This window comes from Zootoca vivipara, chromosome 8, assembly GCF_963506605.1.
Source record: "Zootoca vivipara chromosome 8, rZooViv1.1, whole genome shotgun sequence".
NCBI lineage: Eukaryota > Metazoa > Chordata > Lepidosauria > Squamata > Lacertidae > Zootoca > Zootoca vivipara.
In genome coordinates, this window is record NC_083283.1 from 78351715 (window position 1) to 78368695 (window position 16981).

Below are 16981 nucleotides of genomic sequence, written 5' to 3' on the forward strand. Positions count from 1 at the left end.
GAGAAAGTTGATTGGTAGAGATATGTGATTCTCGGAACGTATGTTCCTTCCCCAACTTTGCTTCCTAATTTTAGAGGTTTCATGTTGCATACAGAAAGCACTTGAACAATCCTGCAAGGCTGTTTTGTGGTTATAAATATTTGACAAGTCTCCTGGGCTGAAGTTTCAGACCCTGCTTTTGAACATCCCCTAAAAACCAGCTGTCGAGCAACCTTCTTGCTCCAGTGCCAGAATTGCCCCGCTGGAGTTGGAGCTGCAGCTGCTGCGAGGCGTTTATATTTCAGCTCCTGTAGAGCGATCTGAAGAGGGGACGGTATGGATCACCACGAAGCCACCTTGGAGGCGGATAAAATCCACCAGAATCGCCTGCCCAGCGTCACGGACGACGACGACGAGGAACAAGATGCCGCCTTTACCATTGTCAGAGTCCTGGACAAAGTGGCAACCATTGTGGACAGTGTGCAGGCGAGTCAGAAACGCATCGAAGAGAGGCACAGAGAAATGGAGGATGCCATCAAGACCATTCAGATAGACATTCTGAAGCTCGCTCAGGCCCACAGCAACACCGGCTACACAGTCAACAAGCTGCTGGAGAAAACCCGCAAAGTGAGTGCCCGTGTCAAAGAAGTGCGGGCACGTGTTGAGAAGCAGAACGCAAACGTGCAGAAGGTTGAGGCCAAGCAAGAGGAAATGCTGCGGAAAAACAAGTTTCGTGTTGTCATTTACCAGGTAAACAGGGTTTGGGGTTGTTTAAATTGCAATCGCTTCTGCTGCTTTCATCACCGTTTCTGACATCCTTGTTGGTTGTTTAACAAACCAGAGGGAGGTAAAAGCAGCCTTTCCGATATCAAGTGTGTGTGATATCCTTTTGATTGATTTAATTTTTAGAAAAATTGATTTCTGCCTCTGAACAAGTTGCAGTATGAATCTGCCAGTGGCAAAGCACTCAGTCTATTATTAGTGTCAAGAGGCTTCTCCAGCAGCCAGCATAAGATTAACTGTAGATCAGCAAGGACTATTTGTTGCCTCTGTGAAAGGCAATCTGAGGCAGGCGCTTGGGCATCTTGACAGGAGTATTCCATGCTTGACTGTCATCCCTGTTATTTTTTCCAGAGAATTAACTAAAGTGCTAAACCTGTTAATTCCTCTGCACAAAGTAGTCCTTCCATTAATTGTGCTTTCAAAAAAAGCTGTTTTAGATTTTGCTTACTGGTTGTTTGACCTTATTGTAAGTTGTGATCCTCCAACTCAGTGATTTACTTCTAAGCTCTTCCTGGCCCTGGGGTGACTCTTTTGCATATCATTCTCAGGATTTCTTTGGAATTGCTTATCTCAAAATGACTTACTCCAAGAATGGTTTGAAGTGGAAAGGAATGAAGTGTTATTGTGAATGAAGGTGTTAGATGCACACACAAATATTTCATGCACTGAGTGTGCCCAAGCGACTAGTTTTTGCGCTCAGATGCAGGAGTACAGAAGTGAGCTTTCCTGCATCTGCAGTGCTGTGTTTAAGAGATATTCAGGATCCTCAATAAGGGCACCCGGAATTGAGAATATTTAGCATCTAGCCATTAGAACGTCAGTTTTCTTCCTTGTAAAAACAGCCATTGATGGGAAAATCTAGATTTGCCAGGCTGTTAGGGTTCAGATTGTGAAAAGTGATTGACACTTAAATAATTTCTTTCATGTGAATGGTTTTTTAAAAGAAACTTAGTCCAATTGATTTCAGTGGCAGAGTTAAATACTGTGTTAATTCTCTTTCATTGAAATCAGCAGGGCTAAAAAGTGATTAGCTTTGACTGGACCAAGCCTGTGGTTCCATAAAAATTCAGTGAGGGCTATATCCAAGGAAATATGTTTGCAAAATGCACATATTTGGGTATGAAGGCAAAATTTCCTTTATCACCCTGCACAACTGCTTCCCCCTATGGATTAAAGGGTAGTTCACTATTACAAAAAAAAAAATCTGTTGAAATTATCCATTCACATTACTGCTTATTGCAGACTCTAGTTATTTCTACACACACAAGCTCTGCAAAAACTACAGGTACAGTACTTGAAAATATATTTGTAGAACATTAGGCAAAAAAAGTAGTAGACTAGAATTTTCTAGTCTAATAGTAAGTTACTACTGAACTTATAAAGTTAGTAGCTCTACATCCCCATGGCATGTCTCTTCTGTGAGGTGCAGGGATCCACTGATGTTCAGAGACCAAGAGCAACCTTTACTATATTAGTACATAGCCAATGTGCAGCATGCTCACTGGACAGGATGGTCTATGAGCCTAGATATGGCACAGAGTCAAGCCTGTTGCATCCCTGCCTTCTGCTAAACTTGGCAACATAACTTTAAAGCATGGGGCACTGATGGGGAGAGCACTGCATGCTACTTATAGCACACACTGGCTGTGGGTAGCTGTCATTTGGTTCAAGCCAACTTCAGAACATGGGTCCCGAGGCTGGCTTGTTTAAACAAACCATAGTTGACATTAAACTCCATTTAGGTTTCAGAGGACACACTAGACCAGTGTTTCTCAACCTTTTTTGGGCCACGGCACACTTGTTCCGTCAAAAAAATCACGCGGCACACCACCATTAAAAGACGGGGCAAATCCTGGGGGTTGGGAATGGGTGGGGGACTGAGGAATAGGGAGGATGAGGTTGGTGTACTTGCTGAGAGAGCCCTCGAGCACCGCCTCCGTTGTCCTGCCTGCCGCCAGCCCCCCGCTCCCTCCTGGGCTGGCCGCGGCTGAGCGGGGGCTGCTGCTGCTGCCGCCACCGCTACCTCCCTCCGGCCTCCCCGCTGGTGTAGCCGCCGCCGCTGCTCCTTGGCGGCCCGAGAGCCCTCCCTGGCTGGCGGAGGAGGACGGCAAGGAACCCGCCGAGGTGGGGCGGCTGCTGCTGCGGCGGCTGCTGCTGTTACTGCCGCCGCTGGACGGGGCTGCTGCTGCTCCAGAGTCCCCGCCGCCCTGCGCCGCTGCCTTCTCCATTGAGCGCGCGGGGAGAGCGCGAGGAGGCGGCCTCGGCCATGAAGCGCTGCCTCGCTCAGGGAGCGAGTGCGAGGAGATGACGGAGGAACACCCTTCGCGCCCTCGCGCCCTCCAGACTGACCCGGCCTGCTTCCTTTCCGGCGGGTCAGCGCTGCCTCTTGGCGGCCACAAATCGCCCTTCTCGGTGCCTTACGTTGCGGCACAGCAGCCACCGTCTCGCGGCACAGTAGTGTGCCGCGGAACAGTGGTTGAGAAATGCTGCACTAGACTGTGGCAGTAGTGAACTCCTTGCAGCTACCCCAGAGGAGTGGTGGGCGTAGCTCAGCTGTTTAAAGAGTTGTGCTGCTGATGCCAAGGTTGAAGGTTCAGTCCCTATATGGGACAGCTGCAGATTTCTACATTGCAAGGGGTTGGACTAGATGATTGTTAGGGCCCCTTCGAGCTCTATGATGGGACACTATGCAAGTGTGTGGCACATTCTTGACACTAAACTATGGCTTAGTGTCCCATGCCAATGAGGCCAGTGCATAATCCTGCTGAGATCTCAGATGAGATGATCTGGATTCTACCAGCTATGATATGTTTGCAAATATTGGAAATATTCTCAAAATTAATGGCAGGCAATTCATTGGGGGCACTTCCTTCCCTATTCCAATCCCCGAGTGGTAGATTGTGCCTGTGGAGAATGAAGTGCTCTCTGTAGAAAAAAAACAGCTGCCTGGCTGGTGGCCAGAAATTTGGGATGGGCCCATAGCTCAGTTGCCAAGCACATGCTTTGCATAGGAAGAGCCCAGGTTTGGTCTCTCGGGTGGAAAAGGTCTCAAGTATCAGGGCTGACTCTGAAAAACCTCCCACCCCCAGATCATAGGGAGCTACTGCCAGTTGGAGAATAGTAGGCTGTGAACAAGGTGCCAAGTGTTTTGTTGTCGTTCATCTCCAGCAGTTTTGCCATCACTGGCCAGAACACCAGAAAGCTGCAGATTTTCTAAGCAGTTGCACATTTCCCCTTTGATCTCCTTATGTAATGTAAAGGGAACAGAGACTTACTAATATGACAACTGGACATTCAGGGAAAGGACTTCAGAGATCCTTGAGACAGATAGTCCTCCCTCCCTCAAATGTACTATACTGTGTGTGTGTGTGTGTGTGTATGTATATATGTATATATATATATATATATATATATATATATATATATATATATGAATGAAATTGCCCAACTTTACCACTGGCTTTTGATAGGATCAAAAGTTCCATTTATTCCAAATTTACAGGGCACTCCTACGCGTGTTTACTTGGAACTAGATTCTCCTACTCCTTAGGAAGTCTCAATAGTATTGAACTGTGCATGTTCTGAATCTATATCCCCCCCCCCCTTTGTTTCTACACAGTGGCTTGACATCTTTGTTCTTTAGTATTCCATGCAATGGTTAGGACTTTGTTAATTCCATTTAGAGCATTTTTTAAATAGTGTGCACCTAACTGCCATGACGTGTTGATGTGGCAATCATGTTTGTTCAGTCACAAACACCAGCCAGAAAGCTGGAATTAGCTGTGTCAACTTGGTTGAGTAGCCCAACAGGTTTTTTGGCTATACAAGGTGTGAAATCGCCAGTTGCTATATTTATAACATAACATTTCCCCTCAGTCATGTTTAGAAGAAATCAAACTACATTGAGATATCAAATGTGATTATGTGATTATTGATCAAATGTGATCAGTAATCACAGACTATGCCGTGGGATTTTTTTTTAGCCAAATGGTTATACAAGCAGTCAGGTTTGTGAATGACACCCTATCCGCTCCCTCACAGTCCAAAAGGAGTATCCAGCATTCTCTTCTTACCTCTTAGCTGATACTGGACCCAGTTCCTGCAATCTATTCAGATGTTTTTAATGCCATCTGCAGCAGGGCAGGGCCCTGGAATGTGCAAAAGTCAAGAGAGCGGCTTCCCTGTTTTGCACTGGAGGCCTGGAGTGACTTTAGCATTAGCCAAAAAAAGGACAGGAGCAAAATCAGTGCATGGCATTTACTAAAACTGGGACGGGCACACAGGAATTTTTAAAAATAGCTTCTTCCATTGCACACTGTGATAGCTGCCAAGGTGGTCCTTGGAGACCAAAAGGTGGAAAATCAAAATTTTAACAATAATATTCATGTCCCACCTTTCCCCCTGACAGACCCTCAAGGCAGCTTACATATAAAAATAATAGCAGCTAAAAACATTGGAGGGGGGAAGCATTCATTAAAAAATACAAATAATTACAATAAAAACAGCATGACACCAGCCCTTTCATTAAAAGCAGTCAGTTCCTGTTGGATCAAGAAAGTCCCTCCTCTACAAGGAGGGAGCTAGTCAAATTTATGGGAGCAGCCACCAAGAAGGCCCTCTCCCACTTCCCCCGCAAGCATAAATAAAATATTGGTGCTGTGTGTAATAAGGCAGAGGGCCTTCTCGGTAGTGGCACCCACCCTGTGGAACGGCCTCCCATCAGATGTCAAAGAGATAAATAACTACGGTACCTGACATTTAGAAGACATCTGAAGGCAGCCCTGTTCAGGGAAGTTTTTAATGTGTGACATTTTAATGTATTTTAAATTTTTGTTGGAAGCCGCCCAGCGTGGCTGGGGAAACCCAGCCAGATGGGCAGGGTACAAATAAATTATTATTATTATTATTATTCAGTTTACTTGATGAATAGATGGTCAGATAAAGCAGTTGCATCAAAATGCCACACCAGCCTCTGCTTACCCTTCTAAGGCTTTGCTGCTCTGCTTGCATTTTTGAGCCACTGAACCCACTAGGTGTAATTAGACATGTGTGACATAACCATGGCTTACCAAATGGATCGATTCTTTGGACCGATTCTCCTAGCCATGGTTGAGTGTGACAGTGACACTCTTAAATGTCTGTAAGAGACTAACCAGGAATTTGGGCCATGCCCAAGAGAAGGATAAGAGTTGAAGATGGCAGAAAACGTGATGCCGAGGATCCACTCCTTATTGATCATCAATGTTACACCTGCCTGCCCCAAGGGAGAAAAAAAGCAAAACAAACCTAATGCCTTTTTTTGGCTGGGGGGGGGCAGGGAGCTAGCATAGGAGACAGCACTGAAGATAAAAACATAGGAAGCTTATACTGAGTCTTTTGTCTACACTGGCTAGCTGTGGCTATCCAGGAATTGAATCTGGGACCTTCTGCCTGCCAAACCCTTCTGAGGTATATTTTGTTTTGGTGCAGCAATTGCTAAGGAGCTGGCCATCTAGAAGCACCTTTATTCCTTTCCTCCCTCAACAATAAGCCCTTTTTGACACACTGTGCTTTCACTTGCAGGAGGACATTCCGTGCCCATTGTCTCTGTCAGTTATCAAAGACCGGACACAAGGGGAACGCCTAGAAGATGCCTTCTGCCCACCTGACGATCTTTCTTCCGATGAGGAGTATTACATAGAAGAAAGCAAAGCAACCCGGTTTAAGAAGTCAGGCATGAGACGCATCAACAATATAAAGAAGGCCTTCTCAAGAGAGAACCTCCAGAAGACAAGGCAAAATTTTGGCAAGAGGGTGGACAGGCTCCGAACTAGAATAGTAACGCCAGAGAGGAGAGAGCGAATAAGGCAATCGGGAGAGAGGCTGAGGCAAACTGGGATAAGATTCAAGAAAAATATATCCAATGCAGCACCAACCAAGGAGACCTTCAAGAAGAAGAAGAAACCTAAGGAGCAGGCAATGGCTGAAGGTCAAGATGGAACCCAAGAGGCTACTGGCGATACAACAACAGCTGACAGTGGAGATGCTGAGCCAGTCTCTGAAGAAATTTCCTACACAGAGGTAATAACCAAAGTGAAGAAAGACAAAGGTGGTGGATCAAAAGGCCCTTCTCAGGCCAAAGAGAAGATAGTGATTACTCCTGAAAAAATAGTGCTCAAGCAGGAGGCAAAAGAGGACGAGGATGTCCTTCTGTTGGATCTGAAGCAATCTGCCTAAAAGGCAAATCCCTGTCTACTGTGGTAGGGAAGGAGCAATCCCTTTAACTTGGGTAGATGTAGAACGGTTTTCAAACTTCCTTCAGGTAGCCCTTTCGAATTGGTTTGCCAGCTGAAGAAACCTTGGGACAAACCGTGGCTCTTTGCAGAAGATTCTGGGGCATGTTCAAGAGCACACTCCATTCATTTGGGGTGCCACATGAAACGAGGGCATGTTGTAGGACACATCCAGCACTTCCCCAGCATTTTACCAGGATAAACAATGGCAGACAAGCTCTCCTTCAAGCACCTTGTCCTTGGCTGTCACCAATGTTTCTGTTGAGGAATCCCTGATAAACTCTCAAGGGACACCAGGCTGTCCAGGAACAGAGTTTGGAAACCACTACGTGAGATAGGTGTGTGTTGTTTAAATTACTGGTATGTGAGGAAAATATATCAATATGTATATACTGTTTTTTGTTTATAAGCAATGGATCATCATGTCACCCCAGTAGAAATGAGGAACTGATCTCCTTTGATGTATATACATAAATGCCGTTTATCTTAACAGGTATTACTTAATGGGAGGCAGAAGCCCCCTGCATCTTAATGGCATCAGTACCTTCAATAGTCTTCTGTATCTGTATTTTATGCACAATGACAACCAAACCGTGCAAATCTAATTAAATGACTCATTACTCAGGCAGATTCTTCAACCAAGGGGCAGGGGTGGGAGAAAATTGAGTTCAGCAGCAGGTAACTTGCTTTTCTTGAAGGCCACAGTTAACAATTAAATTATTTTTGTCCTAAGCAGAAATTCTACACAAAGGTTGTTCTAGAAAAGCTGTAGCAAAGTTGGTTGGTTGTTGGACTATAGTCAGAGAGAGCCGTCTGTGGCAATGGAAAGGCTATGAGGAATCTACTAGGGATGCAAAAGGGAATTCAGTGATATTGGTAAGACACTGGAAGAAAACAGAGGCCTGGTCAAAAACAGTGACCGCAAGGTTCTTTTTCTCAGGAGGGAATACTGTGGAGAAATAGCTAAATGGGACCTTCATGTTCGGAGCCTTGGGCACCAGAGCTGGGACAAGCAACCACAAAAGACTCGGGTTGCCCCTCTGGTCTTGCTTGTCGTCTTCCCAGAAACATCTGGCTGACCTCTGTGGGAAACAGGATGTTGGGTTAGATTGACTGTTAGTTCAGCCCACCTCTTGTGTGTGGATTTTATATGATCCAAGTTGGTACGGTAGGTGGGTAGAATGAAGGATTCAGGGAAATAATAGTGAGGTGAAGATTCCTGAAGAAGAATATTGGACTTAAATTCGTATGTGTGAATATGCCAAACCTACCCATGGCTGTCACTTGCTGTAATATGCCCTGCTGCTCCACACACCCTGCTGCTCACACTCTCAACATGTACAAAACACCTTGTCATGGTTCTTATTTTCCATTCAAATTTGAATCCCTTTGCCTATCCAGTGGGCACTGAAGCAGCATGGCTCCTTAAACATCTGCGGTTGCTGGATTCCGTACTTCTAAATAAATATATTTACAAAAGGGACTGATTATTTTTGTTTCAAAGCATGTATCCCTAAAGAGCTCCTCCCTCTCCCTCCTCTCTCTCCCTCTTCCCCTAGTTATGGGAGTTTCCTCATGATTCATTCTCCACATCCTCTATAATGTCTAACGGGGGCTAGAAACCTGTCCTTTAAAAACAAAAGCTGGGATTCTCAGGAAACAGGAGCCAATGGCCAATATGCAAAGGGTTTTTCTGTGCTTGCAAGGAACATATAGTATTGAATGTTGCATCTAGAATCTTGTGTACTGTGTTGGCACTTAGCTATAGGACCCAAGGAATAGTGGTTATGAGAGAGTAATGCTACGCTACGTATTTTGGTGGTGCAACAATTTCAAAGCGGATTAATGTTTCCAGATTGAGATGAGTGACTTCATTGCAATGGAACACACAAGAGACAGGCTGTATAAGGGAGAAAGTCTGATTCAGATGTACTGTAACTATATTTCCACACATTGTAAAAGACAAAAGTGGTACTGTTTTACATGAAACTTGTTGATCTTTCTTTACAAGCTATGCTGACATGCAGGTTTTGTTGCCAGCTTAAATTTCGTTAAAGAACCAATACGATCTTAGTTCATGATCTTATTTAGATCATGATCTTATTTAACCTGTACTTTGCTCTGCACGATTTACTGTTTATCCTCAACTTAGAACACAGGGATTAGCTCTAAAATAAAAAAAGAGGACTGAATTAAAACCTGATTCTTATGTACATATTCAGACAGAAGAAGACAACATTCCTATTCCTCTGTGCCAAATCGTCCAATGATCAATTTGCAGAGCATTAACTGGAACACAAAGATGGATAATTTTCTTACTTTAAATAAAAATCACAGCACTGTGTTTGAATTTGTCTTGGAAACATTTCATCTGAATTCTGTGGCAGATTTTTAAATTATCCCTTTAGAACAGACCTACAGAAACGTCCTTAATAGAAAAATAGGTCCTAGAACATGGGTAAAGGTAAAGGGACCCCTGACTGTTCAAGTCCAGTCGTGAACGACTCTGGGGTTGCAGCGCTCATCTCGCTTTACTGGCTGAAGGAGCCAGCATTTGTCCGCAGACAGCTTCCGGGTCATGTGGCCAGCATGACTAAGCCGCTTCTGGCGAACCGGAGCAGCACACGGAAACATGTGTATTGTTATCCAAATATGTAACATTAAAAAAAAAACACCACAATTCCACCCACCAGCCCCTCTCCACAAAAGCAAGGTGTCACTTTTTCCTAATGTTATCTAGTCCTATTGCAAGGACACAGCGGAGAGACATGGAATTATGTTTCACCTGAACGTTTGGCTCTCTTGGTCATGCTCTTCTTCAGCCCAAGCCTATAGGACTCCTCTCCTCCAATGAGTAGAATACATTTCCCTTATTCAGCTGCCAAAGAAGAACATGCTGTTTAACGTGTTTTTTCCAAACGGAACGAAAATACCCCCCTTCTCTCCCACCCACCCCAGGCTCTATGGCTTCTCTGTCACAATTAGATCAGTTTGAAACGAGGCTCAAACTCTCCATTACACTTCTGTTTATGCAGCCTTTGTAGCTGGAATGAGGACGAAAGCCACCAAAGTAGTGTCAGGGAAATTATACAGAAAATACTGCTTGCATGCAGCAGCATTCTGTTCTCGCAGCAGCAACCCAGCACTAATAGGAGCGAGGATACTGTCTTGACTGCACAACTTGGGTAGGCAGCTGGGGTGCAAGCTGCTTGCTGTTTGTGCATTTGGAGAATTCCTCCAACAGGCTTTCACTTTTGCCCAGAGATGCTGAATGTGTGAATTTGTATGTGAACTGACCTGAACTGTGTCTCCAGGACTAACGCATGGATTGGAACTTCAGTTATCCTTCAGTTATCTGTGCCTCTCCGTCATGCAATCCTTGCTCCAAAAATATCAAAATGCATTTTAAAATACATCTTTTTTTAGATAAAATACATCGAGAAATGCACATTTTCATAGAAAATATGTTTAGGACTGTGCATTTTGTGAGAAAATTTTTCAAAGTGCTAATTTAAATATGGATTTTTGTGCAGATTATTTCTTTAAAAATACAAATTAACATGGAAACAAGATGGAGCAGACTGAACACATGCAAAGCTGACATGGGCTGAAAACAGACTGATCCATCAATCTCTACTCCTGCTTGGGCAACCCAGTCAGATGGGTGGCATATAAATAAAATTATTATTTTAATTAATTCATTATTATTACAAAGCTACAGCCTGCTTGGCAATTGCCATGATCTGTCTTGGTATTCCTCCTGTTTGTTGGAATAAATGCCTGGTAGTAAGTCTGCAATTGGTAAATAAGCAACAGAATGGACCAGGTGAGAAGCTGAATCTTGCTTTTAATTCAAATTAAGCTTTATCTCTGGATTTTTGAGGCTTTAAAAATTAATTCTTTCCGCAAAGAGAATACACAGCACATAACTACAGCAGTATCTTTGCCACTCTGTTCCACTGCACTGCTTGTCAGCTACAATAACATTGAAGATTACTCATTGAACATTTGATAAACAGGGGAGTGCAGACCAGCTTGATTCTGCGGTGGGCATAATCCCATTAGATTGTTGACAGGATTGTCACACACCTGAGGGCACATTGCCCCTCAAGAAGGTTCCCTTTAGTCCGTCCATCATCCCCAAAAATCACTGTGGCCACGGAGGCAATCACTATTGCTAGCGGCCAAATTCAACTAGTTCTTTGCTGATTTGAGAAGCTCCTCTGCCTGGTTCTGCCAGCGGGGAAAAAAACCCCATGCCTATCCAGAGGTCAAGCTGTGGATTCAATTAGCAGCAGAAATTTACTGACAGGGAGCACAAAAAAAAATAAACCCAAAAGGGTTGGGGAAAACCATAGTGCTTGAGTTCTAATAAAACCACATTGGGGCCTCATAGTGTGCTTTCTGTCTTGGAATAGAACCTAAGATAGGCTGGTCAACTTTGGGGGACTCCCACTTACAACAGTGGCAGTACTACTTTTCAAATTGCTTTCATTCACTTTGGCTTTAGGATACGCACCACTGCCATTTCTCGTGAGGTCAGTACCCTAAAACTATTAGTAGATAGTACCCGGTAGTGGTTGCTTAGGAAGTAATGAGGTTTAGATGCCCCTGAGTGTGAAAGGCTGGTGTGTGAGTATTTTAAAAAAAAATCAGAAGGACATTATCGAGGATACTCAATTAGATAGCATTTTATAATTTAAAACAAACCACCTCATTCACTTCTCTGATAGCTGCCACTCAAGGCTGAAAGCTGTCCATCTTCCATGTAAGTAGATTGTAGCGGGAATGAAATGTGTATTGCGTGGAGCAAAGTGATAACATTTGGGGCTATTATTTACTTGAGTCCCCTGCATGGAGCAAACTAGCACATCAAGGAGAGAGCTACAGTGGAAGCTTTCCTACCTGATAAGCTAGTTTACTACATGCAGAGGGGTTGTTTTTTTTAAAAAAAGGGAGAAATATCACACCAGCATTTACACTCTGAAATGGTGCAACCCATAATTCTGCAACCTCCGTCCAAACAGATTCTGTGGAAGCGACATCCATAAGCTATTGAAGCGATGCACCCCCTGAACCTTTTTTCTAGGAATATCCATAAGAACTAAACGAGTCTCCTAAATCACATGGGTTTTACCCATGCCAGCATCACAACATGCCTTTTGGCTCACCCACCCATTTTTTTCTTACAGATGTTGCAAGAGTAGGGTGGGACTAGACCACAAGGTAGTGATTCCTATGTAGAATATCCAGCAAAATAATCTCAACTGAGCCACTATGCCAAAAATTCCTTGGAGGCACATGGATCCATTCTTCACTCCAACTCAACTAAATGTGCTATCCTTTAGGCACAAGGAGTTCAGTGGTTAGTATGCCAACCCTTTTCCTGTGAGATAAGGGTTTTAGCCATAAATTCACAGGGCTGAGAAGAGAAAACACAGGAAAACATTTTACATGTTAAAAGATATATAAGCAATTCTTCTTAAAATAGCCGTTCCCTTCTGAGAAACCGACCAACTAAAGTAGCTCTGAAATTCTTCTACTTTTCGAAAGCAATAGACACTTGCCAACCCTATGACCACAGTGAAGTGATGTGTTTCAAAGCACCCTATTGAGGTCACTTGAGAGGACAAATTTCAAACTGTTCATAGAGTTAATCTGGAGCACTGTATGACTTCAACTGTGAAATACGTTATGGACAATCAATAAGTAATTAGAACATCCCTAATGATTGCAACAATCACAACAAAGTTACAAAAATAAACTACAGAAACAACAAACTAATGATAGGGGATGAAGCAACTGCTAGCATAATAGCATTCACTGCATAATAAAAACTTGTGAGCCGTAATATTTATGTGAAATGCTAAAAGTAATTAGCTTTCACATATCCCCATCCCATCCGTTAACTAATATGCAGTGCAGTAAATGGATACTATTCATCTATCCAGATTTCAAAGATCAACAGCCAATAACCTTACTCCCTAACAATGGTCGTGCTGACGTCAATATAGCCTCAATACATAAATGCTCACAACCCCCAGGAATACGTTAACATACATTCAAGGTCAAGATTTTACCCAGTGAGGCCCAATATGCAGTAATTTGATAACAGGATGGAAAACCTCCGAGGACTTTTTTTATTCCAGAGCTACAAAGGTATGGTTCTAAAAACGATGCATCTATGCATGGTGGAAAATCAACATTGCACCAGCCAGCCAGCCGCACAAATGCACACCCAGGGTTACAGCATTGTTCCTGTACCCAGTTGGTTACAAAGATATGCCCAATGCACATGGAACCTATCCATGTTCTCCATCTCATACAAACAAATTCTGAGAGTTAAGGATTGTGCTAATTGTTCTTATGTACATTACATACCTGGTAAAACACCAGATGTGTCTTGAATCTCCAGTGTGTGGGCACTGAACTATCCTGTCTGCTACCATGCACACGGCCCGTGAAACCATGTTGTGATTCAGATGTTCATTTCCAAGCTCTCTTCAGAAAAATTAGTTTCTTCTCTTTCTGCGTTACAGGTACCTCGCCGAGAGCAGAAGCTTGCAATCCCATCTCTAACAACGGTTATATTTACAGTTATTGTTTGAAAAATCTCACCAATATATCAAACAGTTCTAATTTCATGCATGGGTAACTTATGTATAATACATTTCTTAAACGATCCACAGCAGTGACCAGAGGAGGAATGACTGCTGGGAGGAGCACAGAGGGAAGAAATGGTGCACCTGCTGCGGCACAACTGGATGCCTTCATCTGCCCCAGCTGCAACAAAACATGTCTCTCCTGTATTCATCTCTACAAACACAGCAGGCACTGTAACTCTCCAATTGTTTGACATAACCCTTGAAGGCACACACTTCCATTGTCTCCCAAGATGGATGCCAACCTAACTTATGCACAATACATTTTTAAATGTGATAAAGGTTTGATCTAATAAGTAATTCTATATTTATTTGCATTTCCACCCCCTCAAAAAAAACAACAACAAAAAACCTCCACAAAAGCCATTAAAGAACACTTAAGGTTTTTCTCATGGTGAAATATCCAGAATTTCCACTTTAACTAAGTAATAACACTGCTGGTGCTGTTACCAAGTGACATATTTTGCACTCGTCACCTGCTGTATTTAACTCTCAGTTGCTTGATTCTACCTGCATCTGTACAAAATATCTTATTTATAATATTTCAGTTTCACATTTGGGTCTCCAGAAGAGCCCCCTTCCAATATTGAGTCAAAATATATAGTTATGCTTTTGGTGCAGGAAGTCAGGGAAGTGGAACAGTCATGCCCAAGAGGATGGAGGACTGATAGTAGGCATGTGTTGATCTGGTGAAGTCAGGCATTTACCAGAAATCTGAGGAAGAAGTAAAACTCCAGCCACTCCCTGCCTACTAAATGAAACGGGTACTATGCCGCTTATAGGTAGGCAAGTGTATTAGAGAATGAATTTTAGACTTTTATTTTGCCATTTATAGGGTCCAGTCAATATTGCTTAAGAGCAGAGTATTCTTAGTTGTCAAGTTTTTGCATCCTGATGTCTTCCATTTCCCTACAGCAGCTGGACATGTGTAACTTCAAAGGCTTAAATGATTTATTCTAGTGGATTTCTTCCTTTCTTCTCTCCTAAAAACTAAGAGCTGGGGTTCAAAACCTTAAAAACAAGACACTCCAAAACAACATTCTAAAAATAAGATCAGATCTTGCTCTATTTGTAAGTGAAGTATTATCTTTTTAAGGTAGACTCAGCTTTCAGCAACAATTTAAGCCTGGACTCATAAGGGCCACTTTCAGGAAGTCAAAATTGTGGTTCCTAAATCAAAGGACTTTTATTCAACCAGTGATCTTTAATTAAAATACAATGCTAAACAATTCACAGAGTTGTGGGTTAAAATGAATACAGAACCATAAAGACTTGGTAAGGAGACAGAACCTGCTTCCAGTCAGCAGGGTCAATGGTACAAAATATGTAGGCCAGACTCTTATAAAATGGTTCCTGGAAGCCCCATTTCTTCATTTTCTTTTTTAAAAACCATCATTATAAAAAGTAGTACAAACTTAGGAGTCTGTTCCTATGTCAAAGAAGCAGCTATTGTGTTTACTAGGAGCTATGTGCAAAAGGTATGCCCCTCTGTGTCCCACCCTAATCCCCAGAACAACAAAAAAAATCATCTCCCAGTTTTCTACATTAAAAAAATATACAAGCATATAATACATTTATTCAATAAAGACACATTTTAGAGATCTATGTAGGAAATAATTTTGCTTACATAATTTTATAAAAGAAAAAAAAAGAGGATTCAACTGTTTGATTCTATTTTGTATGCAATAAATAGGGCTGGGCAAAAGTCATTAGTCCCAACAAGATTTGCCAAAATCCCACATTTAATTCCAGAAACAGATGTTGTGTGTAGTAATATTGGTGTGTTCAGTAAAATTATTAGGAGTAAATGGTGATAACTTCACGACCTCCTCCTCGTACCAAGAGCACTCTGTTCAAGCCTTCTGTCAAAACTTCCAAGAACTCCATATCTGGATGTCAAAGTAGTCAAGGTTTTAAGACCCGGAATAAAATTGTACCAAAACCTTATGGTGATTATATACTTCCCCTTCTCACACCCAAAGGTGCAAACTGCATCTCTCTTAAGATATGTGTTAGCAAAACATACTCAGCTTGCTTTGCCTGACTTCATACCTCTGATCAGCGATATCTCACTGGGCAAATCACTCTCATTCCCAAGTTCAACTTCAGTTCTGCATGGGAAAGTAAAATGGGAATTTCTGTTATCTGTTATCAAATGTAAGTTTGTAGATTTATCCGGAAGCAGAAAGTGTGAGATTTTATCATGTAACTGACTTCCCACACTGTTATTAAATCACTTATCTCCCTTGCATAATAGGTCAACTGCCTTTATTTCATACAGTTCTATTCAATATTTCCTTCATCTGATTCTAATAATTCATAACAGATTTTGGGTGTTGCTGGATGGCTGCTTTTGTGCCTAAAGTGCACCAAAAAAGGATACAATTTTCATCCCCATGCCTGTTTTTTGGAGGACCAGGCATGTTCAATAACACCAGTTGGGCATGTTGCGACTTGTTTAGCACAACTCCATTGAGCTTGACGGCAGTGTGCATCCTTCGCACATTCGACTGGTTCCTACAACATAGCAACAATTAGAAATGGATCAGCCAGCACAATCTTACTGATTAAGTGAAAGGAAAAAGTTACTGTTGCAGCCAAAAAAATATTAAGCCATACAACATAGCAAATGCTTAGTAATCAGCAGGTAATGCCATGACATTTCCTAAAAATAAAATAAAATAATAAAATAAAATACTTGAGCACAGTGACTATGAAGTCTAGTAAACTGTTGGGCTTGTGGACTGGATCTAGCTTTGGAAACAAATATATCTGGCCCTTCTGTAGACCTGCAAAATTTAAATCAAGGAGTGATAAAACGTTTTGTTCCAAGTAGCATAGAATTGTTATTGTTTTTGCACTTTTTCTAAGTCAAAAGGCTACCGAAGTTAATTTACTCCTTAAAGGGTTCGTTCATCAATTACTTCTTCATTCTTACACTGACACAGAGCAAGGGCAAGAAACCCATTTTTCCCCTCAGGGAATCACATTTTCCATCAGGAATAATCTGCTGAGAACTGCATGGGAGGCTTGCTCCAGCCCAATTATTTTGGTTCCCCTTCTCCGTATTTGTTCTAATTCTGCAACATCCTTTCTAAGGTGTGGGGACCAAAACTGCACACAGCGTTCCAAGTAGGGTCACAACATAAATTTACATTTCAGTATTGGTAGTTTTATTTCTTATTCCTTTCCGTATAACCCTCAAACTGAATTTTACCTTTTTTTTTACAGCTGATACATACTGGGTCAAAAATTTAATTTAGCTATCCCATAGCAGACTCCAAC

The 16981-nt window shown here is 42.4% G+C and overlaps 2 protein-coding genes across 5 annotated transcripts in view; one reads left to right on the forward strand and one right to left on the reverse strand.

The window, feature by feature from the left end:
* The first annotated feature begins 91 nt into the window (after positions 1-91).
* CAVIN4 (caveolae associated protein 4) lies at positions 92-9232 on the forward strand. Its single transcript, XM_035126089.2, has 2 exons — positions 92-729; positions 6325-9232. The coding sequence occupies exons 1-2, from the start codon at positions 316-318 to the stop codon at positions 6976-6978; spliced, it is 1068 nt and encodes a 355-aa protein (XP_034981980.1). The 5' UTR covers positions 92-315; the 3' UTR covers positions 6979-9232.
* Positions 9233-10058: 826 nt separating this feature from the next.
* SLC12A7 (solute carrier family 12 member 7) overlaps positions 10059-16981 on the reverse strand; it is a 106277-nt gene continuing 99354 nt past the window's right edge. For 3 of the 4 annotated variants that reach the window (XM_060278058.1, XM_060278059.1, XM_035126082.2), the window contains exons 23-24: positions 16080-16213; positions 10060-15585 (exon numbers count right to left, since the gene is read on the reverse strand). In XM_060278058.1, the coding sequence (XP_060134041.1) occupies positions 15494-15585; positions 16080-16213 (226 nt within the window). In that variant the 3' untranslated portion in view covers positions 10060-15493. Of the gene's footprint in view, positions 15586-16079; positions 16214-16981 lie in introns of all 4 variants that reach the window. The other variant, XM_060278060.1, reaches the window with a different exon arrangement.